Raw genomic sequence first — 24,216 nt, forward strand, 5'->3', positions numbered from 1 at the left:
CAGCAGTGTTCCCTCTCTAAAGAAAGAATTCAAACGTTTATAGCATTTGTCTGCCTTACTGTACAAGGGTAGATCTACAATATGGCAGGCAAGGTGAAGCTTCTTGGCATGGCAGTGGTGAACAAGGAATCTGGTGCAGACTGAAAAGCAGTCTCCCTACCATTTCTCCAAGTTTCAGAACTAAACCTTTCCATTTCAAAACAGGTTTTGAGAGTCCTGGCAGTGAGAATATTCCTGCATAGCAGGCGATGGACATCTCTGTGCAAGGATTGCTGCTCTTAAAGAGTTCAGATGTGCAGCATCCTGCCAAGCACAGCATGTCAGAGTACGAACCAACAACCAACCAACTACCTTTTAATCAGACAAAAGTGCTGTAAATGTTAGATCGATTGGCTCTCCCATCCGTGCGTGAAGACAAATAAATGGCTGTTTAATTCTCTCAATAGATGCGCGTGGCAACAGTGCAGCGGGTAAAAACAACACTGGTGCAACATACGCAGGCGTAGCAGCCGGCAGTAGTAGATGCAGATAAAAAAAAAAGGCGACAACCCGACATGCACGGTCGCGGGGACACAGCACCAGCTACGCTCTCAAAGGCTGGGGAACCTTCGCCTGCGTTCCGGCCTCGCTATTGCAGCGGGCGCGCCCGCGAATTCCTAGGCGCAGGGCTCTATGGCGAGGGTGCGCGTGCGACGAAGGGGCGGGCCTTCGTCCACTCGGCTCAACGCAAAGCCAGGCTTGCCCAGTCCAGAGAATTCCACTGGATTCTCGGCCAGCTGTTGTTTGGGATTGGTTTGCCTTACCTCATCAGTTCAAAGTGCGGGTCTCTGACGTCACAATGGAGCCGCGCGTTCCATTGGCCGCTGGCCCTGTCAGTCACGGGGAGCTGGACTGGTTCGCCGGGTGTTTGCCTTCTTTTTCCTTTGACACCCGGCGGCGGCGGCGACGCAAAGGGTTGTGGCGGCATTCCATTCAGGGCGAGTGGCGTGATCTCGTTAGTGGCCATGGTACGGCTCGGACGGAGCCTCCTCTAGGGGTCAGGTACGTCTTGGCCTTCGTGGGCCCCCTGCGCGCTTGGTCAGAATGCCCCGGGGAAAGCCGAACGCTTGCTCCCTCCTCCCGGTTATCCTATAGCTTTGCGGAAAACAAGAGCGAGAAGATTCGAGAGTTCTTACGTTGCACATTGCGGCGGTGTAAACTGTCATGTGCAACGTAGATCGCACGTTACAGTTTGCACTGTAAAATCCCCCAGGATTTTAAAAGGCATGGGGAAAATCCTAGCCCTTTTAAGATCCTGAGGGGAGGGCGGCCACTGCGAAATGTAAGCCCTTTCCCTTTAACCTCCGCGACAGAGCTGGTGGAACAGAGGGAGCAGGCGATGGGAGGCTGCCTGTCGGCGGCCCGGGGGAAAAACAGCTGAAAGTGTTTGGGAGTTGTTGGCGGCTGCCCTACAGGGACGAGACACCGAATTGCCCGACTCGGTTTTGTCCCTGCCCAATTGTGGCCTCATCCAGGATTATCAAAGCCCCGTAAAAATGATAATACCCCGCCTCCCCCTTATTTCAAAGCGTGTTTATTTGTGGAGGAGTTGTGGGGGGGGGAGTTTGACCCGCGTGCCTTTGTCGTGTACGCGGAAGCCGGGGTGGTTGTCATTCCGCATTAACTCGCTTAACGGGTAATACAGGCACAATTCTGTGGGAGGCCATAAATTGCTGAATAACCACCGGAGACGGAGGCCGTGGGCCCAGTCGAGACGCCGTTTCGTTTTAAGACTGTTTTGTCTGCGCGGCCCCTCCCGCGCTTCCACGTTGCCAAGGCAACCCTAAGGCCCTGCCGTTGCCTTGGCTGCTGAGCAGAAAACATTGGTGTGTGTATGTGGGGGGGGGGGGGTCCCGGGGCCGTGTGCTGAGCCCCTGGCCTGGGGGGGGTTTGGCTCGGGGGGGGGGAAGAGGCGCCCCGAGGAACGCCCCAGAAGCTGAAACGCGATCAGTCTCACAGGGCCGGATGTTGTGTCGACGGACAACGCAAAACACACAAGGGCGAAAGGAGGGCCTGGAGCCCCTCGAGAACAAAACACGCTGAGGGGGAAAAAAACCACAACCTTCGCTCCCAAGCGGCGTAAGAGGGCGGAGTCGTTCCGCTTCCCACAAACAGAACTTGTGGAGGATATGACCAGTAAAATGGTGCCAAATGACTAGGATGGAAGCTTAATAAAACAGTTCCCATTTTACAAAATCCTGATAGCAAGTAAGGTTTAATTTTTTAAGACCAGCAGATGATGACGGGTGGGATCCCGTAGAGTTTTAAACCCAGGGGTTTATAAAGCATATGTTTGGAAATCATTTATACGATCACGCAGCAAGGCATGGAGTGTGTTCTTGTTGTTTCTGTTAGGGGGATAATATGTATGTGGTCCTCTGGAGTGGATGGTTTCCTCCACATTACTGGATGATCCCTGACATAGTTTGGCCTGGGAATCCTTACCCCTGATCTGAGTAGGTGAACAGGCTATCTCTAGTTTTGGCATAAGTAGGATATACAGAGAGACACTCCATCACCTTAGTAATTCTTTGACTATTCTAATATTCTGGAAATCGATTGTTTAATGTGAAAATGAGATCTGGTGTATCAGTACTGAGGGTGGGGTCTTTCTGCTTATTTCCCAAAGGAGGAAACCTTCCCTGCTGTGGAAGCTGCCTCTTCTTCTACTGCCCCAGTAAAACAAAGACAACAAGGTAAGGCCCCCAAAATGCTAATAAAGTGTTTGGCCAACAACCAGGTTGGAGAGTGTCCAGAAGCAAAAGAGAGCAAGGCTTTTGCATGGTTAGCAGTTGGACAATTTCTTGGGTGTAACTTCAGCAACATAAGAAGGTGGAAGAGTCTTGTACAACTTTGAGTCTGGCCAGGAAAGGGAGTCAGGAAAGGGAGACACAAATATGAGGACAACCCCAAATTTGCAATGGGGTTTCTGCTGAAGTGGTGTTTTTCCACCCTATCCTATCCTTGTTGCTCCAACACTAAATTTTGTGCAAGGCATACTGGTGGAAAAAGTTAGACGAGCACAAAGGGGATAGGGACAAAGAGAAGCTTTGTGACTTCAGCTAGAAGAGTCAATTGTTTGAAGGAGCTGATTTTGAATATCATCATAAAAAGATAAAGGCAGTATTAGTGACTGGTCTGTAAAAATAGCAAGCTGTTGTGGAGGCCCAGGAGCCAGCAGTGGTGCACCCACTTGGTGCACTTTTTTTCACAAGGCGCCACTAGCCTGCAAACCTTGTGAGTGTGAGCTGAACAGCAGCATGGAAGAGTCCAAACAGACCAGGGCAGATCTACAAATTGGCAGGCAAGCTGTGCTTCATAGGCTGCAGCATGATTGGATCACTAACCCCCCTCGCCTCAATAGATTTCCTGTTGGTGTTGCCACTGCAGGTACTCTTCCTGCTCCTGCAGCAGTCTAATCTCTTAAAAACTTAATGACTGGCTGCTAAACCGCTTAATGCATAAAGATACTTAAGGAAGAGCCATGGGGCAGTACCATATTTTTCAAGGAGTGTGGCCAGGTCAGGTCAGATAGAGCCATCTTGATGTAAGATTGGTTCCCTGCAGCACACCTCATTCTCTCTTGCTGCTTCTCTCTGTATGTATGTATGTGGCTGTGCTGCAGTGAAAAACATATGGGTGCAGCTCCACACTCACCTGTTGCTGTGAAGCAGCATCTGCTTAGTTGAAGCAGTTTCAACCACAGTAGGTGGTGGATAGCTGGGGTTAAAATAATCATGACTTGATAGAGTTACTTTTTTGGATTTCACTCCCAGAATCCTTCAACGTGTATGGCTGGTGACCATGCTGTCTCAAGAATTCTGGGACGTACAATCCAAAAACAACATCTACAAGTTTGGGCAGTAGCACCAGGATCTTTCTTTGTGGAGCTGGGTCTACACGACTGTTATAGTACTCTAATTTTATTAGTGAATGAGGTCTAAGTCTCTGAACAGACAGAAGGAGAAGTTGCTGTTGCAGTTTGCGCTAGAAACCTTGTTGGTTCGGGAAGGGAAGATTGCCATAGTATGCTTACAATTTGATCTGAAATGGAACAATGTACCTAGATCCTGTTGTAGCCAAGCAGGCACCAGTCACAAATTATCCAATCTGTATTAACTCTTTGTGGTAGTAGATGCCCATAGGTTGTACAATACAGCTTCCTTGGAGCTTTGTGTAAAACTGAATGCTCTCTGATAGAGGTGGAATATCACACAATCAGCGATCTGTTACAGAACTGTTGGTAGTATTAGTTGTCACCTCTTTTTAAAAAAAATAACAGTGATGCACTGGTGACATAGACTAAACCCTGTAGATGTCTATTGAAGTCAAGGTTCTTAGGTTAGGGAAGAAGAGGATTGTTGTCTCCCCCCACCCAAATAATTATTTTCTCTTCCTGTATAAGGCTATGAGAGTCTTTACAGAAATGCCTTCCAGTGCTTGATCCTAGCCACAAAGTCATGGACATTGTACTGTTAATTTTCTTAGTCCTACATGGGTAGCAGAAAGGCACTGGACAAAACCAGGACCCGCCCAGTTTTCCTTGATAATAGTTTGGTTCCATTTGTGGCTAACAAGGATTTCTGGCTTTTGGAGGATAGTTTTGCAAGATATGTGAATAAGTGCTTTTGTGGTCTAGCCCCCCGTATATATCTGCTTGGAAGGAATATCCACTATGTTCACTGAAGCTTTTTCTAGTGGGGAAGAGAGTGTACATCTGGGAACGGGATTGTGGGTGGTTTGGTAGCTGCAATTAGCTTGGAGATTATTTTTGAGTAGACATGTATAAAACTACACTGTGGCAGAACATTCCTAGGCATATTTATTTGAAGCAGGTATCGCAGTGCTTAGTAGGGCTATAACTCCCAAATAACTTATAGAAAGTTAGACATGGTAGGGGTGTACAATCTGAAGCTGTCAGTTGCTCCTTGTGCAGCTAGCTGGACTCGACCCATATTCCCTTGAAATTTAGGAAACCAAGTGGACTACAAATCACACTGCTTCAAAATGGCTGTTTACTTGCTGTTAGTTGTGGTACAAGTGCTCATATAGTTCACTGAATTAGAGCACCTGGTTCTTTCTACCTACCTACCTACCTACCTACCTACCTACCTACCTACCTACCTACCTACCTACCTACCTACCTACCTACCTACCTACCTACCTACCTACCTACCTACCTACCTACCTACCTACCTACCTACCAAGTGTTGTACAATTTAAATTATGGATGTATATAAAATATAGGTAAAAATAAATACAGATTAAAATTCTAGAAATTATTGTCATTTGTAGTCCTAAAGAGATAGTTGGGTCATTTTGGTCATCAGCAAATTTGCAGCGCAACGCTTCTAGAAGAAGAACTTGGTTGCAGAGAGGCCAGCCGTGATGATCACCTGAATGAGCTTTATGGCACACAATTTCTTTTTGATAGTCGTGGGGAAAGGATCGTCTCAGTGGAGATTGGTTAGGAATGGAAGCAACCCAAGGATTGTGTGTAGAGATGGGAATATTCATATTTGTAAATGAATACAAATATCCCTGTCCAAGGTGCACCTAATGTGGGTCTGGCCTTCAGAACCAGCCTGTCCACTCACGTGCCACTGCAGTGCCAGCATCCCGTTCTTCCCACCAATCGTGAAAGTAGCTCTGCCGTCTCCTGGCTCAGCTGGCCACTCTAAGCGGGGGATGGGAGGACACGTCTCCCTGACTGGCTGCTAAGTGGCCAGCCAGGCAAGGAGATGGGGGAACTACTTCCACAATTGGCATGAAGAACAGGACACTGATGGCGTGGCAGATAGTGAGTGGATGGGCCGGTTCCAAGGGCTGGATCTTCATTAAGTGCACCTGGGATTTGGATATTCGTGTTCATTTACAAATACAGATATCCCCATCTCTAATTGTGTGTTTCAGGGGGTTGCCCTGCCATCCTGCCAACACTAAATGCTGCCCTAAGGGCTGACATGATTTTGCACCATTGATGAATAGGATTACATCATGAACCTCTTGAGTCAAGATTAAACCAGACGTTAAGGGGAATAAAATTTTCATCACATTAAATCATTTTCTTACACAATGGGATTTCCTCAGAGCAAACATGACAAATGCAAAATACATAGTTAAGGAAAATAATGTGCTATGATAATGTGCAAAGCAAAAGAGGAACAACTTTAGTAATGTTTCCTATGAAAATTTCCCAATACTACTAGGTTTTGCTTTGTTTTGTGAGTTCCTAGATCTCATCTCTACTGTATATGTTGGTTTCTGGGGTTGGTCCAGTATGTAGGGCAGCTTTCCAATCCCCCTTTAAAGTTATTCACATTAGGAGCCATCACTGTTTTTTGTAGTAGCAAATTGTATGAAGTAATACCTGTACTTTGTTTTAGCTGACTTGAATTGGCTTTGGTGGATGACCTAGCTTCTAGTACTGTATAATGGAAGAGGGAGAGACATTTCTGCTTATCTACTTCCAACATGCCATACATAATTTTTTACACTCTGTCATCTCCACTTCCACCTTCTTCTAGGTTAAAGGGTTCCAACAGTATAACCTTTCCACATAGTTACTCCAGACCCTCATCATTTATATTACTCTTTTCTGCACCTCTTCCTAGTTATGTCCTTTTTGGGAATCCTTCAAAAAAGGCCTGAACAGCTTACCAGTGTTCCAAATGTGGTCAACGTTGTAGTTTTGTATAAGGGTAGATTGATGTTGGCAGTGCTGAACAATTATCAGTTCCTTTCCTAATAATCCCCCAAAGTACAGTTTGCTGTTTCACTGCAGCCACACACATGCTGGGTTCCTTGAGCTATTATCCATCACAGACCCTGAGATCTCTTTCCAGTCAGATGCTGTCAGCTTCATAGGAGGAGTGTAAGAGTCTTTATTTGGATGCATTAAGTTTTCTACGTGTGTTTCTGGAGTGCTCAGATTCGTGTGGGAGGCCATTCTGCTTGGTTTGTTTTCTCAACAATGCAGACTCCAAATGTGTTACACTGCATCTTTCAGCATCTCCAGCCAGAAAGATTTGGGATTAGGAAGGCTATTGTTTGGATGATGCTGCCGGCGGTACTACTTCTGTCCATAAGAGAAAGCTCACAGACTGTGTTTCTGTTCTGAATACAGTCTAATTGAATGGATGTAGACATAGCTCAGTGAGTTAGGAATTTGGCTGCAGAGCCAGAGGTTGGGAGTTCAATTCCCCAACATGTCTTCAGGGAGAAAAGCCACCCTATGTGGCCTTGGGCAAAGTGTGCAGCCCAAGAAGACGGGAATGATGATAGAATCATTGAAGTTGGAAGGGGCCTGTGAGACCATCAGGTCCAACCCCATGCTTGATGCAGGAATACAAATCAAAGGATATCTGCCAGGTGGCTGTCTAAGTTTCTATTGAATGCCTCCAGTGTTGGAGTACTCACCACTTATCAAGGTAATTGGTTCCACTGTCGTACTGCTCTAACAGTTAGGAAGTTTTTCCTTAACCACCTCTGAGCACTGTACACCTAGAAAACCCTGAAGAAGGTCACCATGAGTCAGAATTGTTGGAACATTATTATCATCATCATCTTGCATACATTTTGCAACCTGAATGCAGATGTGCCAGTCTTTTGATGCTGAGCTTTTGGGGCAGAGGAAAATACGACATAGAAAAACGAAGAAAGTCAGAGATCACAGAAAAGGTCCTTTAAAACAACTGTTTGTTTATTTAAAAAGAATTAAAATGAATTTCACTCAGTTACCAGGTTAATTAAAATCATGTATCTACAAGTGAGAAGGTTAATAGACAACAAACATTTTGAAGTTCAGCAGTATTGCAAAACACAGCAAATGGCATACCAAAGCGTATGGTGTGTGGGTGTGTAGAACTGGCTGTGAAGAGGCAGGTGGCAGACCAAAATGTGTCACTGGTATTTGCTGTCAAGTGTTGTTGTTATGTGCCATCAAGACACTTCCAACTTACTGTAATGCAATGAGTTAATGACCTCCACAGATGGTTCCATCATTAACGGCCATGCTTGGTCTTTTAAACTAAAGGCTGTGGGCTTCCTTTATTGAGTCAGACTACATCATTTTAGCTCATTCTGTTTCCCCTTCATTTCCACTTCGTTTTTTCTGTCTTCCCTGTCAGGTTTGAGTTTTGTCTTGTCATTATATGAGGAGGAGTTTAATGTGCACACCCCTGTTCATAAGCACACTTTGAGCCTGACATGCTTTCAGACTGCTGAGTGAATAGGGCTAGAGAGAGAAAAAATCCAGTTGATTTATGGACCAATTACGTAGAAGAAAAGATGTAAGGTTATGTCTGTTATCTTGTGGACACTGGAATCTTTAACGACGAGAAGAAGTTGTTAAGTATATCTGCTCTTTGTATATCAGATCATATCAGTCTGATACCACTCTAACTCTCAAACTTCCGTTCAGTGAAATCCTGGGATCTTTGGTGAGATACTTAGACTGCTTATTGCATCAGAGGAGACCTGAATGAGGCTGTTAATATTAAGACTTCTTGTAGATTATTAAATTCTAAGGTTGCTATACGTTGGATGCAGCTTGATGATACCCAACAATAGCAACTTCAGAGCAGTCAGTCACTAGAGCTTTCTAGCAGAAAATTGTAAGGGCCTCACCAACTTGCAGTTCCAGCATTTCTTAAGATGGAGCTGTAACATTTGGAGTAGCATTGAATTGATACAAGCATACTGTGTTGTTGCACCTAGAGAAGGCTGTGGAGTGGGCTGAAGAGGTGATGGTGGAATTGCTTTCCTGAGAAGAGACGAAGACTCTTTTGGATGAAAGAGTCAAAATCCAAAGATTTTATTGCCTTTATACATCTTGTCAAGTTTAGCAAGAGTGGTCTATCGACTAGATAGGCGGCCTAGAGTGGTCTATCGACTAGATAGGCGGGATATAAATAAAATAAATAAATAAATAAATAAACAAAAACAAACCCAAGTTATTGATATATGTTGGTCTATAAAGACAGATTTCAACATAAAACCAGTCAGTTTGAGAAAAGTAGTACTGTATTTTCTTTTATTCTTCCTGGCAGTGGTGGGGAAGGGACGGAAAGAGATGCTTTATGCTGGCACCTCTGTAGGTACCTGGGGTAGAGTACACAGAATTAGAAATGCCATTGTCTAGTAAAAACAAAAGAACTGTGTCATCTTAAAGACTATCGGATTTCAACATGAACCTTTGTGCGTAACAAAACACTTCCTCACACATAGACAGGGGATATTCCTGTGATTATTTTAGAATATCTTCCGTAGTGACAGAAATCAGCTTGATAGGTATGCCAGACTTTTGAGACAAAGTTGTCTTTTTCTCTGCCAGATCAGTTTCAACTTAATGTTGGGGATTGCAAGCTTTAAAGATACATGCAGCTGAACACAAAAATCATTTGACTAATAAACAAGCAGGCTACCATCAAATTAGTCGGAGGGGGGTGGACTTTTCTGTGTCAGAGTCCCTTAGGCAAGGCAGTCGGCAGGTATTGACAGGTAGAGGAGGAGGAGATTATGGGGCAGTGGCTCACCAGTGAAGGTAGCTTTTCTGTTTTGCTTTTCTGTCCTGATTGGCCCGAGGAGCCTTAATGGAGACTGTGATTCTCCATTCACCCCCAGCTCTTTCCAAGAGAAGAATGCAGCTTTCTTCCTACCTGCAGGTTACTTCTTTTCAAAAGATCAGCCTTTCAGGGTACATTGTCATGTCTCCTTTCCTTTCCTCCTCAGTTCTTCACCACAGCACAAGTGGACAACATGGTAGATTACTATGAAGCACTGGGAGTGCCCCGCAATGCCTCACCAGATGACATCAAGAAGGCGTAAGTTGCATTTTCCCTATTTCCACCTGTGGCCACCAGCATGGGGTAGCACGAGAAGTTTCTCAGAAGATTTGTCTCTACTGCAATGTGTTATCAATTGCTTGGCTGATATATATTATTGTTGGCACAGCGTCCTCAACTGTAGAAAAGCGCAGATGCCAAAAGAAGACATAATGAAAAGCTATTTGGCCCAGCATTCCCAATTAAATAAATTTGTTCACCTCTTGCTTAGTATGGTCTGGGCATTTCCTAAAGATGTCTTCACAGCATCTGGACATTTCTTAAGACAGTTTCCGTGGTCACGTGGCCAGCGTGGCTATACACGGAACACTGTTTACCTTCCCACCAAGATGGTACCTATTTATCTACTCACATTTACATGCTTTCGAACTGCTAGGTTGGCGAGGAGCTGGGACAAAGCGACGGGAGCTCACTCCGTTGCGTGGATTCGATCTTACAACTGCTGTTCTTCTGACCCTGCAGCACACAAAGGCTTCTGCGGTTTAGCACGCAGCACCACCATGTCCCTAACTCAAAATCAATAATAAAATGCAATAAATGTTAGCATTAATTTTTTTTGCAGAACAAGAGTAATGGCACATATAGAAGTACAAAACAGCAGGTATTGAAATTCAGTGCCTGCTCTCCATATGAAAAGCCCTGGTGGCTGCTGTCTAGGGTAGATATATCTGTGGCCCTCCCAATCTATCTGGAATCCAGTCTCTGTCATCCCTGAAAACCACTGGCCATCTCGCTTGGGGCTAGTGAGAACTGTTTTCCATCAACATCTGAAGAACCCCTTGTTCCTCACCCCTGTGACCAAGAACCGTCAGGGAACTGTTGTCTGTTTGGAAGAGCTGCATTTAACGCAGGGTTTTACTTTAGCAAATTTTATTTTACCTTTGGTTTTGTTTCTATGTATTTTGATACAGAGGAAAGTAAGTTTTTTCTTACTGGAGAAAAGGTGGTAGTGCAGCGAGACTTAACCACTTTCTGCTGACCCAGCAGTTGCCTCTAATGGCCTCTAGACACTCCATTCCTCTGGGAAGAGAGAGTCTTAACTTTATGTGCAAATGAATGAATATCCATTTAATTGTACATGAAGTTTGAAGTTTAGCCCTCTCTAGGCATTTCCGTGCATGCTTGACTGGATTCTAACTGTGGTGGGGACATGGGTGGGCTCATAAGCCATATCCCCACCACCATTCAGAGACTATTATTTATTCATTTTCATTTTTATACCACCCATCTGGCCGAACACCACTCTGGGCAGTTTACAACATATAAATCTGCATGACTAAAATACAATCAACAGAACAAGGAAAAGAAACAATAACATGTGAATAAATAATACCATGGAAGTATAAAAACACATTAGCATAAAACATGCAAAACATTTAAAACCATTTAAGCACAAAGGAAAAGTGTGAGTGTGTTGGGCTGAATGTACTTAACAGAGCTCTGGGGACCGGAGCTGAACATGCTTAGGGACTCTTCAGACCTTCTCATTGGTTATAGAGAGGTCTGGTTGAGTTCAAAGTGTGCGTGTGCGTGTATGAGAGAGAAAGAGGGGGGGCACGTCTTAACATGTGTTCCCATGTTCTTGCTATAATGACATCCTTATTTATGTGTTCAGATGAATTTCTTGAGTGGGGTTTTTCTCTTCCCACCTCTTCTACTTCTCTGACTAGATGAGGTCCCAGTGGAGATGGACTAGGAGGGATGCCGAAGTGAGAGATGAATGAGTCTCTGTGCTGCTTATTCTCACAAAAATACACCCCAGCAGTGTTGATGATGGTGATTGTTTCTGTGAAAACAGGTACAGGAAGAAAGCCCTGCAGTGGCACCCGGACAAAAACCCAGACAACAAGGAATTTGCTGAACAGAAGTTCAAGGAGATAGCAGAGGCCTATGAAGTGCTCTCGGACAGTAAGTGGGTGGCCTTCTTTTTCTCCTTCCTGCATCCTTCAGCCTTCCCGGCCATTTTGGTCCACCTAATAATCTTCTGGTTCTTTTGGTGGGGCCCCTTCAAACGACTGAGGGGGATATTTCATTGTGCAGGAGAGCTTGTTCACTTGTTTGGTTTGGGGATGTTTGACAAGGTATCCATTCCATGTATTTTATAGGCACCAACACTCGAATATGAGCTCAAGGTGTATTCACTCACCTGACAATTAACTGTTGTGAAACCTGAGCGTGCTTTGGAATGATTTTTCTTTAAAGCAGGGCCAGGAAAAGTGCACCCCTCTAGATGTTGTTGGACTGCACTTCCCATCAGTCCTAGCTAGCATAACCTATGGTGAGGGATTCTGAGAGTTGCAGCCCAACCTCTCGACAGCTGAACTTTGGCCACTTCAGCTTTGAAACTGACACTATTAATTATGTGTTATTCCTCTCTTTCTCCTCTTCCTCCTTCTGACACTTCCTTCCTTCCTTTTTCCTACTCTCAGCCACCCTTTGTCATGTGGTCTTAAATAAGATAGGTTTATTTTTCACACTTGTTGCAAGATAGGGATGGGGAAATGATTAGAGCCCCTTTCAGATGCTGTTGGACAGCAATTCCTGCCAGTCCAATTCACCACAGCCAAAGAGGAGGGATGACTAGAATTGCAGTCTGATAATACTGTATCTGGAATGTCTACAGGTTTCCCACTCCTGGTTTTGGTATTCTGGAGGTCACGTACATTCTCTGAGCAAGCAAATCTGTCTAAGCCAGAGATAAGGGAACATGGAGCACTCCAGATGTTGTTGAAGTGAAACTCCTATCTTTCCTCATTGTTGGTTGTGTTGGCTAGAGATGATGGAAAGAGCCTTTAGCAGCACTTGAGGGACACAAATTCCCTAACAGGGATCTGTGCCAAGTGTAAGGGGAGAGATGTTTAACCTTTTTGATGCCTAACCAAGTGTTTTCTGATTTCAGAGGGCAAGCGTGAAGTCTATGACCGATATGGCAAAGAAGGTCTCATGGGTGCAGGTATGCAGCCTGGTCAAGATCTGAATGAGGTTGGGGCAAGCAAGGCAGATAGATGCCAGTGGGGCACTTTAAAAACCAAGGGTCAACTCAAGGGGGGCAGCCCACATTGTTGGTGGGTGAGGGTGGAAAAGAGGAAATTAGACAAGAACTGATGGATTGTTGTGCTGTGCAGCTCAGAAACATGCAAGGTTCCTTCTTAGCTGCTTTTGCATTGGAGCAATAGCGTAATGAACAGCTTTCACAGAACTGTGCCTAAGAGAACTTGATGAGGTTAGGTGGCTACTTCTGTCACTGAGCCCTTGACTTGATGACACCAAACCTTCTTTGTTGTTGGTCCCAGACTTTGGAAATCCTTCCCATGGGAATCTGGACTGGCCCCATCTTTGCTGTCCTTCTGCAGGCAGGCAAAGACCTTTCTGTTCAGGCAGGCATTTCCTTAATGACTTGTGGTCTGAGAGGGGTTTTTAATGAGCTGTTGTGCTCTGTTGTTTTAAATGTCTTTTTAAAGTTGTTCTTAGTTACCATTTTAATATAATATTTGTATAATTCTTAAATATCTGTATACTTACTGTTTTTAGGTTTTAAATACTGCTTTAATTATCTAAGCCACTGTGGGTCCTTTTGGGGAGAACGGCGGGATAGAAATGTTTTATATAAATTACAGCTTGTGCTGCAGCTAGTGGGGGTATGCCATTTGTCTATGTGGTTATTTTAGCTGAGTTGAGTTTTTTGGACTCCAACTCCCTGAATTCTGTAAGAATTCCCCAGGCAGAATTCTGGCAGTTCTTGCTCACTGACACATACCTATACATACCAACTTTTCACCAACTTGGAACGTGGCCTACCTTTCATGCTGTCTTGGCTTGTTTTCAGTACAAAAAGGGAAGTGCTCCAGTGCTTTATGGGAGGTCTAGTTCTTTGTGGGAGACATAGTTCTTTGGGGGCACCCTATATAGAGCCTATTGGGCAGCAAGACTACACCTCCCTCAAAGACCTTGCCTTCCTAGGTAGCATTGTGGCAATTTCTTTTTTGTACAGGAAATAGGCTCAAGACAGCTTGGAAGATAGGCCCTGTTTCAGGTGAGTAAAATGCAGTCGTGTTTCTGTGAGCAGAAACTCCTAGAATTCTGCCTGGGTAATTCTTGGAATATTTTGGGAGTTGACATCTAAAAAAATTGAATGATTCACCTCTATTAACTAGGCTTTTCATGCCCCTGCTCCCATGATTGCAGAGCTGGAATCTTATTGAGTCCAAAAGCATGCTGGGTTTCATCATTTTCACTGGCATTTCTGTTTGCATGAAACGGATTGGTCCTATTATCCAGCTGCGTATTGTTGATCTTAGTTCCAATGCCCTTGGAATTGATGCTTGATAAACTGCCTGGGAAGAGTCTCCTGGCACAGTGGTTAAATCACTGTAGTGCAGCCAAAACTATGTTCAATCCCAGGTAGTCGGCTCAAGGTTGACTCGGCCTTCTATCCTTCCGAGGTCGGTAAAATGAGTACCCAGTTAAGGGGGTGGGGGCACAATGTGTAGGCTGCATAATTAACTTGTAAACGGCCCAGAGAGTACCTGAGGCACTTTGGGGCAGTATATAAGCAGCTCACTTTGCTTTGCTTTAAAGAAACAGCAGGATGCCATGCATAGCTGGCATGCTTTGGTTCAGCAGGTCTTGATGTCAAATATTGCTAGCTAATCAGTGCCCTAAAGCCTCAGCTCTGGTCAGTGGTGAGAATGTGTCCTCCTCTTCCCGTGTCCCTCTCCAAACACACATTAATATGTGATTTCTTCCTTTACACCGCAGGTGGGCCCAGTGAATCCAGGCCTCACGCAGGGCCTGAGTTCACCTTCACTTTCCGCAGCGCCCATGACGTTTTCCGGGAGTTTTTTGGAGGGCGAGATCCTTTTGCTGATTTCTTTGGTAGGTGCCACCTTCTCTTCTCAACCTACTATCCCTCTGTGTTGTAATGGGGAGAACAAAGACAAGCCACAGGGCACACTTAAGACAAATCTAATGTAGCAGGAGTTTTCATGGACGTATGGCCCACTTCCTCAAATTATTAGTACTTATTAAATATTCAGTGTTGTACAGTATTAAATACTTTCTAAGTGTCACATAACCTTTCTGCGGGGGATCAACTCAGTGACAGCAGGCTTTTCTTCCCATGTGGGTGTGCACACATGCATATAGGAAGACTGTAAGATGAAAGGAAACTGGAAAAAGTCCATATGTATATGTATTTGTGCCCACATATGGAAGCAGGACTTTGCTTTGTAGAGGTCTAATTGCCTGGGAGATTTTCTATTGTAGTAAGTGACTTCTCTTCTTGATGTCTTTCCAGATGACCCTTTCTCTGACTTGCATGGGCCTGGCCCCCGACATCCCGGAGCTGGACCGTTCTTCTCACCATTTCAAGCATCCCCTGGTAAGGAAGGGTGCGCTGGAAAAATCAGTGTGGTCTCCAGTTTCATTTCTCTGTTCAAAATCCCACAGATCCCATCTTTTGCCCTAGGATTTCAGTCTCCCCTTGACCATATGTGTTGCCTGCCATGACCCCATTGGCAGCTGTGCTTGGAAGACTCTCAGAATGAAGCTTTTGTTCCTCCAGCATCTCATCTTTCTGGCTGGGTCCCTCCCTCTCCCGATCCCCTGCTGCCAGCTGTGTACCCCCTTACAAGCTACTCTGCTGCTCTTTTTTCCCCCAGAGTTCTTTTCCCCCACGCTTGGTCCAGGTGTCAGTGGAGGAATGGGATTCAGATCTGTCTCCACTTCCACCAGGTTCATCAACGGCAAACGCATCACAACCAAGAGGTAAGCTTAGCTTTAATCTACTTCTGCCTTCCTTTATGTCCCTAGCACCTTCTGGTCTTGCAGGATGGATTTGGGGCCCTTTTCCAGTATAGTTTAGTCCATTTGTCCCCAACCTTTTTCGATCCGTGGACCGGTTCAGTGGGCGGGCGGGTGATGGCGGCGTCCATGCGTACATGGGCAGAGCATATCCACTTCTGTGCATATGGAGGAGGAGCGTCCGGGGGTGTGTCTGTGGGCGGGGCATGCATACATCAGCGCGTGTAGGGGGGTCATGTGGGTGGAAAGATCTGTCTCCGTGGCCCAGTCCTGCCAAGGCCTGGTTTAGTCCATCCTTTACATGTTATCCCTGAGTCTAGCATTCCTCTCCTATTCCTTTCTGATACCTTGCATCAGCAAAAGCTGAGTGTGGGAAGCTCCTAACTTTCTGGGTTTTGTTGGAGTACATTTCTATCAGCCTCAACTACCTTAGCTGTTTTTTGTCTTTTTGTTTGTGGTTTGAGGATGATGGGGTTTGAAATCCAAAACTGTGGAGGGCTACAAGTTCCCCATCATAGGATTCCTGTTGTAGAACTCTGTGTTGTATTGCTAATTCCTTTTCCACAACAGAACACTTCTACATATGCAGTATAGTAAGGCACTGGGAGACATTATACAGAAGCTACCGTACAGAAGCTATCTTTCACTGACTGTGCCCAGTGGTTCATCTGTTGCAGCACTGCTTGTTTGAACAAGCAGTGACTTTTCAGGATTTTGGACAGAAGCATATCCAGCTCTGACACCCAGTGTGATATAACTGGAGATGTTTGGGACTGACACTGTGAAATTTTTGCATGCAAATCTTGTTGGGTGTATTATAGCTATGTCCAGGAGGAATAGTAAGGGCCACTTTCAGTTGATTGAGGACTGTACTGCTGAACTGTCGGACAGGTATTTTGTGCTGTGTATTTGGATATTTTAAAGTATTTTTTTTTTGAAAATGTGTCATAGCCCTGGGGAGTAGGGTGAAGTAGGGCAGAAATAAAGTAATCTTCGTCAGATTGTCCATGTTTTTTTCCCCTTCTCTGCATGTGTGGCCAAGTACATTCTTGCTAAGAGTCATCATGTCAGGGTTCGGAGTTCAGACTGCTCTAAATGATGATGCACTTGTCTGAAGGATCAGGTTTGTAGTTTGGGAGTACTCTAAAAACCAGAGTTGGTCCTGGATGCCCAAGTAGCTGCTGTGGCCAAAGATGTTTTGCATAGCTTCAGCTGGTGTGTCTGCAAGGCTATATCCCGGAAAAAGTGATTTGACTGCAGTGCTTACATGCTTTGGAAACCAGCTGTCTAGATTACTGTAATGCATTCTGTGCAGAGATACCTTTTATGAAAATCTGGAAACTGCGGCTTGTACAAGATGGAGTGGTCAGTCTGCTTTCCAATGCCTCCATTGGTCATCAGAAGATGGCATACATTTTCCAGACCATGTTACATTTATTTTATATCTATTACACTGGTTTCTTGGATGATTGGCATTTATCCTGTTTCCCCAAAAATAAGATCTAACCTGAAAATAAGCCCTAGTATGATTTTTCAGGATCCTCATAAGTCCCTACCCCCCAGAATAAGCCCCAGTTAAATGAAAGTCCTCCCTCCACCATTGTGCAGCAACTAGAAGATGATGACATGACTGTATTTGAATAAATGTAGATTGTTGTACATGAAAAAATTGAAACATCTCCTGAAAATAAGCCCTAATGCATTTTTGGAGCAAAAATTAATATAAGACCCTGTCCTATTTTTCGGAAACACAGTAACTGTAAAGTCCTAAGCAGTTTTAGGGCCTGGGTATCTAAAAGACTGCCTCCTGTCCTGTATATGGATGTTTCATGTGTGTCACCACCAAAAGAGGCTCATTCAGTGGGAATATAGGAGCAGGGCCTTTTTGCAGCTGAAAAGCATATAGAAATGTTTTAAGAGGCAAAGCATCCCGCAGCGGGTGGAGAGAGGGAGGCTTCTTTAGCGTTGAGCTTTTTTACTAGTTCACTTTTACCAGCTGCTGCTCAAGAGGACTAGAACCAACCTTGTCTTGTTAGATGAACCTCAGGCTCTCCTGCTTGAAGAAATCCTCTTAACTTAACCACTCTGGTACTTCATGTCCTGTCTTGCAGTCTGATAGAAAAAAGGCTAGTTTGTGGGGAGGGGGGACGGAGGAGAGAACTTCTGACCAATAAAACCTGCAGGTTGGTGCTCACTGCCCACCCCTCTGAGATCTAGGGGAAACCAGCTGCCTGGCCATGCTGAGCCTGCTGGTGCCGGGAGCTTTCAAGGCCAGGCGCCGCTCATCATTGCCAAGGGCAGACGGCGTATGGTAGAGACATTTGCTGCCTTTCCCAGGTAACCTTTTCTCTCATTCTTTCCTTTCATCCCATCCTCTTAAGGATCATTGAAAACGGGCAAGAGAGAGTGGAGATGGAAGAGAATGGGGAGCTGAAATCTATCCAGATTAATGGTACGCAACACTAAGGGAGAGGGGGATTCTGAATACCTTGGAGCAGGGTCTTCCATGAGCTCTGCCAGCACACTGCTTTCTCCACTCAGGGACCAGAAATTTGAGCTTTCCTGAATACCTTCTGTATGATCTCAACCTGTCTCCTTGGAGACAAAGAGCAATTGGAGACACTTGTCCCTATGGTGTTGTCTCAGAGGGAGAGAAACCTTTAAAGAATGGGCTCGCTCTGCAAAGTGTGGAGTCAGTAGGATGTTCCTCAGGCCAACTGAGCAACAGGCATTGGAAGGGAGCTCCCTTGTGGTGATGCTCTGGACCTTTGGAAGGTGGAAGACAGGGGGAGGGGGGCATTTCAAGATTGTGGTGAACAGTGTTGAGGGAAAGGAACAAAGCTTGGGAAAACTGCTGGGGGGGATGACAACATCTGGAACACATCAGCTAGCAAGGTCACTGGGTGATTCTAGGAGATGAAAGCCCAAACATTAAGATCTGCACAGAAGGGAGGTGAAGTTGGCTGGGTATGCTGAGCTAGAGAGGGAGGCTTTTCCCCCTAGCCTAAACATCCATTTGAGGGTGTTCCCTGGGGGGGGGGGGCGGCGGCGGCGGTCACCATGGGTTTGCACAGTGCTGCTGCTGCTGCTGTTGCAACCCACTTGAAGACCAGCAGTGGAAGGCAAGGAGTCAGGATCAGGCATGAGTCAGCTTGGCCTTCTGGATCCTTTGAATTGTATTTCTCAGAAGCCTCAGGCACCATGTTCAGCGGGCTGCACTCCCAAACATCTGGAGGGTGAAAGCTCCCGAATCCTGGTGGGGGTGGGTTGCTCAGAGTGGGGATGTAACAGGGCAGTGAGCATTTGTGGAATTGGATTGAGGTAGGCTGTGGCAGAGTAGAAGTAGGATTTTTCTCGCTGCTGTTTCAAACCCTTCCCTTTGCAGGTGTTCCAGACGACTTGGCGCTCGCCTTGGAGCTGAGCCGGCGGGAGCAGCAGCAGCAGCAGGCCCTGCAAAACCGTAGGGTGTCGTCTTCTCCCCCGGCCACGCCACCTCAGCGGCCTCCCCCAAAGCGCCCATCCCCCAGCTTGTCTCCACTGACCTTGTACACGGACAGCGACGAGGACGACGAGGACTTGCAGCTGGCGATGGCCTACAGCCTGTCTGAGATGGAGGCCAAGGGCCAGCACAGAGCAGGTGCGAGAAGCCCCATGAAAAAGCGGCCTCAAGGAAAAGCCCAGTTGCCGCAAGGGAGTCCGGTCTTGGATGGCCAGGTGGCTGGGGGGCCATCTAGAAGCCCCTCGGGGGCCGGGGGCGGTGGTGGGCGTGGGCAGGGCAGGGGCAGAGGCAGAGACCCCTCCCCCAAGAAGAAGAAGGACACACAGTGCAGCCTCCTCTAATCAACGAGCCCCTGAGACTTGGGCCTTCCGTGGCTGGTGCCCTTGGGACCCTCTTCCCCCCCCCGGCCGGCGGAGGAAGGGGTGGTGCCCAGAGGTTTGCTGCCATGTGTTTGCTAATTGGAGAACTGGCTCAAGCCCTCTCCTGCCAGAGGTGGTGAGCTTGAGTAAAGGGCAGAAGCAGATTCTGTAACTCTTGTGTGTGTACTTTGGCTTCAGGAGGCATTGCCTGGGCAGCAGCCCCAGCCTGGATGGTTCTGGTGCCTTGTGCAAGCTCAGGCTGCACCGTCTGCCTTGCTGTCTCTGTTGCATGGCTTGCCTTGGTCACAGGGCCCGGTTGTTCCCTCTGTATTGAGTGGATGGGTGGGAGTGGGGTGGGGTTGTCACTGGCTGCTGGTAACTTCTTGCTACTAAGAGAGGAGCCCTGCAAGGCCAGGCAGCTGGATTTGCCTCTGTGATTTGTAGCAGCTTAGCTTATCTGGGCAGAAGCAAACTTTATTTTGCATCTGCCCTAAATGAGAAAGGGTTTCATACCTGAATGCATGTTTGGTAGTCATTTTAAGCAGACATCTCCCAAATTTCCCTTAAAACACACAGAGAAGTAGGCACCTTTCTCTACCATGCCCTCTTTGCTAATCCTCCCCTAGTCTCAATATTATACTTTCAGCTTCTAGTAGCTGCTACAACATTGAGGGCAGGAGGGGGGCACTAGAACCTCCTTGCCTTAAGATCTTTGAAGGGCATGAAATGGCGCTGAATCTGGTGGCAATTCTGTACATAACCATTGCGACCTGAGCCAGGGTAAAATGCAGTCCCCTAAGGCCATTTTTGTGGTCTCCTCGGACCCTCCAGGAAAAAAAAATGTAGAAACAATGGGTTGAAATGGCACAGTTGCACTTTTGCCAAGTTTTCTTTGGGGTGGGGAGAGAGCATTTTTGAGAGAGCACCCCCATATCCTTACAAAGTCCATTTTTAAACATACCTTTTGTCCACTAGAAGGCTTTGAGTTTAATAATAATAATAATAATGCTCAAGTCAACTCAGACGTATGACAAACTTTTCAGTATAGGTATAGACTGAGCAGAAGTGGTTTGTCATCCTCTTCTTCTGGAAGCGCCCTGGGACTGTGCAGCCTGCCCAAGACTACACAGGTTGGCTCTTCTCCCACATTGAACCTGTGACCCCATAGCCAAATACGAACTCACTGAGCTGTCCAGATAGCATTTTAGTTTAAATCCCACCTCTTAAAATAGTTAAAACCATTTCCAGTCATCAAAAGGCATGGGTAATATAGCTTTGCATTATGTAATTGCCATGTAGTTATTTTTTTAAAAAAAACATGTAAATTAGGCAATGTAGTCCTTGCTGGGGGGTATGTAAAAAGACCCTGCTGAGTTTGCCCACCTGTGTCTTGAGAAATGCCATTTGGTGTTGGCAGTATGGGCAGGTTAAGCTTCCTTGGGGCATCCTAGGCTTCGAGACTTACCAGAGTGCTTTCTGCAACCTTAAGTCTTGAATATCTGTCTTCCTGCCCTGGACAAGGCAGAGGAGGGACCAGGAGAGGAAAACCATGGTGGTGGCTATAACTAAGGTTTCTCCTCTTCATTGTCAACAAGCTACTTGCTATTTCTACTGCATTATGGGTCTCGAGTAATTTATCCGTCTGAATCTCAATCCTAATCCAGAGAACTTGAGTGGGAGCAGAGATGACTTGTCTGTCTTAACATTTTCCTTTATCAAGTGCATGGCCTTTCCCCTGCGGGCATTGCCAAGCCACCTCTTTCTGCCTTGACTCCTGCCTGTTGGTGTCTTGCATCACTTTCGCTTATACTGTAGCCTGCCGTGTCTTCCTCCTCCTGTGACCCCTGACCCTTGCCAGGTCAGTGTGTGTCCCTATGTCTTCCTGTTCCCTTTGTCTTCTTTCCCTGATGAGTAGCCTCAGATAAGGCTTCGGTGGATGCTTGATGTAGGAATGTAACTTGTTGGTGCCCTCTCTTTCTTTCTCTGCTGCTGCCATCGCCACTGCCGCTTGTCTGCTCACCTGCCCATCCCTCCCTGTACACATCCATTGTTGGTTGGCATATTCTGTCTGATGCCCCTCCATGCTGCCTCCCTGCAGGTAATCCTCAAACATTTGTTTTTACCAGATCAATTGAAAGTTCAGGAATGTTGAAAACCGGGCTGTTTATATTTCCTGTCTTTATGGCATTTGCCGTGGAAGTGAACCCGAAGACTTGCTCCCCCTCACCAACCACCCACAAAATTAGTTTCTGGCTGTCAGGATGACATGACTTCCGTATGCCTTCCTTCCTTCCTTCCGTTGTCTTCCGTCACTGTGTCTTTTATCCAAATAAAGTACTCAAAGAGCTGGCACATGCAGCCATGGAATATGCCAAGGGATAAATGCTTACAAATCACAATGGTATTATTTTAGCTTTGTCCCTTACTGGTCTGGCTGTGGTATTTCAAACTGCTTTTGAGAGGCATAGAATATAAACAGCCCTGGGGATCTTAATTCATGGGAATCAACCTGCCCCTTGTCTTGCCAGCCTGTATTTACATGTCATCCTGTAGCTGCTCTGTCCCCAAACTGTAGTTCTTTCCAGGATAAATGCATGCACTGGGTACCGTGTTTATAGCAGTGTGTGGGAGGGGAGGGGATGGAGTTGGAAGCAGCAGACGGCAGACTGATCTCTGTCAGCCACGGTCATCCTACTGTTTCAGGGGTTGGTAAAACTGATTCCAGTGAACAAGCATGAAGGTATATTTTGAGCATGTTGTTGTGACAAAGTAGGACCTAATAACTGCTTTGGAGACTGGAAGGATACTCATAACACTTTGTGATATTTGCAGTTGATTGTCAACGGTTTCATGTTCAACAAAATGAACAGTCAACAACTCCCCTTCCCACAGTGCTGAAATGATGAAAGGTCTTTGGGATCCAGGGTTGTGAGCTTTGTTCAGCTGTGGTATTCAAAACCTATTCCTGGGTGCAGAGTCCACCTTTCAGTGTTTTTTATTTATTTATTTAACGCTCATTGCTTGAGAAAGGGCCAGGCTGTAGGAAGACCAGTAAGATTGTAGGCCTCAGTTTTTACCCAACACCTGCTGAAGAAAAATTTTCTACAGGTTTTTACTACAAGCTGAGCTCCAGTCCTGGCTTTCCACTCTGCCAGCCTACTTGGTTTGGCAAGCTGGCTCTGAGATTCCATTCCCAGCCAGCATGCCCTTAGAGCAGTTTGCCACAGTGCCCTTGGGTAAGGAACGCTTAGCAAAGTGTTACTCCTGTTACTTACTGGGAGGGGATATGGGGGGGAGGGAGGGAAAGCTGCCCTGGGCCAAAGCCAGTTGCCACCATTCACAGGGCATATTGCTTTGCATGCTTCCCCCCACTTTCACCCACCCTACCTGTAGTCTTAAGAAAATGGCTCTTGCATGACCTTACAGTTAGGCTTGGGTATGCAGCAGCTCTGCCTTGAATCAAAAGCCCTTTGTGCACAACTGCCTCCCACCTCCCAAAAGCTTTCCAGTATTGAAAGGAGAAACTGGAGACACTAGTCCCTCTGGGGAATGTTTTGCAGCCCAGGCACTGCTTGCTGTCACCCACTTTTCACTGCTGTCTGATTCACTTAGTGTCTGTGTTTTTTTTTCTTTCCTCCTCCCCCACCCCTCCCCCACCCGCCCTCCTCTCCTGTCCTGTCTCCTTGCTTGTCTCCCCAGGTGTGTTCTGAGTCTGGAAGAGCCATGGGGATGGCCTCTCTAGCATTCGTGCTCACAGAAGGCTACTCAAGCCTGGACTTCGCTTTCTGTCCTCCCTACCTGAGCTCTCTGCCAGGGAGCCAGGCAGGGGCCGAGTGTGTGACTTCCTCCCCATTAGTTCCTCTCTGCTGCGTGTCATGTAGTATTCACTCGCTTGGGAGGGTCAGGCCTGGTGCAGCCTGGTTGATGTGCAAGTAGCTGTGTCAATGCTCCTGAACTAATTGCTCTCAGGAGGGGTATTCCCTGGCCCCAGGAAGCCTCCTCCTCCTCCTGATGGTGGTCCCCTACTTCACCAGTGCCCTACTTGCCTTGCACGAGAGGATCCTCCATAAGGAGTGAGATGAACTTTGCTGAGAGGATGGATGACATCAGACTACTCAGGGTGGCAGGAATGTTGTTATGGGTGGGGGAGCAAGGAGGCCTTCCTGGAAGGGACCCCTTGGCCATAAGGCACAATGCTTTTTGTGTTTATGTAGTAGTCCTGTGGTGAGATTGGGGACAGAGAAGGAGAGCCTTCAGGTTGAGGCGTACGGCATCCCTTTCCCACACAGTGAAGGCCACATGCTCAAGAGCCAAGGGTTAGAAACCAAATTCTCCCTTCAGAGCAATAGGGACTCTTCCAGACCAGGCCTCCCAGGGAAAGAGAGAGAGCACAATAGCATCAGCAACGAAAGAGGAGGCTACAACTGCCTGTTCCCCCATCCTGCTGGAAACGCTCTCCCTGAATTCACAGGGCAACAGTGAACACAAACCTGCTCAACATGTATGTAATTTGAGGAAAGGGCAAATGATCTCTTTAGAAACTTAAAACTGTTGGCCTGATGTATAGAATGGAAGACATTTATCAATAAACCTCTTTGCAGTTAATCCTGTGTCAGAAATTTCTGCTAAGGTGATTGGGTTAATTAGCTATACTTCCTACATAGGGTGATGG

At 46.3% G+C, this 24,216-nt stretch overlaps 1 protein-coding gene across 2 annotated transcripts; it reads left to right on the forward strand.

The window, feature by feature from the left end:
* The first annotated feature begins 874 nt into the window (after window positions 1–874).
* LOC110078176 (dnaJ homolog subfamily B member 2) lies at window positions 875–24,149 on the forward strand. 2 transcript variants are annotated; one of them, XM_020791998.3, is made up of 11 exons: window positions 875–1,041; window positions 2,669–2,735; window positions 9,772–9,863; window positions 11,683–11,792; window positions 12,784–12,837; window positions 14,643–14,759; window positions 15,181–15,264; window positions 15,545–15,650; window positions 18,068–18,138; window positions 19,072–19,323; window positions 23,244–24,149. In XM_020791998.3, the coding sequence occupies exons 3-11, from the start codon at window positions 9,799–9,801 to the stop codon at window positions 23,252–23,254; spliced, it is 870 nt and encodes a 289-aa protein (XP_020647657.3). In that variant the 5' UTR covers window positions 875–1,041; window positions 2,669–2,735; window positions 9,772–9,798; the 3' UTR covers window positions 23,255–24,149. The 2 variants fall into 2 exon arrangements, with proteins under 2 accessions (XP_020647657.3, XP_078239584.1); XM_078383458.1 differs by lacking the exon at window positions 2,669–2,735 and having other exon boundaries at window positions 901–1,041.
* The last annotated feature ends 67 nt before the right edge of the window (window positions 24,150–24,216 follow it).

This window comes from Pogona vitticeps, chromosome 1, assembly GCF_051106095.1.
Source record: "Pogona vitticeps strain Pit_001003342236 chromosome 1, PviZW2.1, whole genome shotgun sequence".
Lineage (NCBI taxonomy): Eukaryota > Metazoa > Chordata > Lepidosauria > Squamata > Agamidae > Pogona > Pogona vitticeps.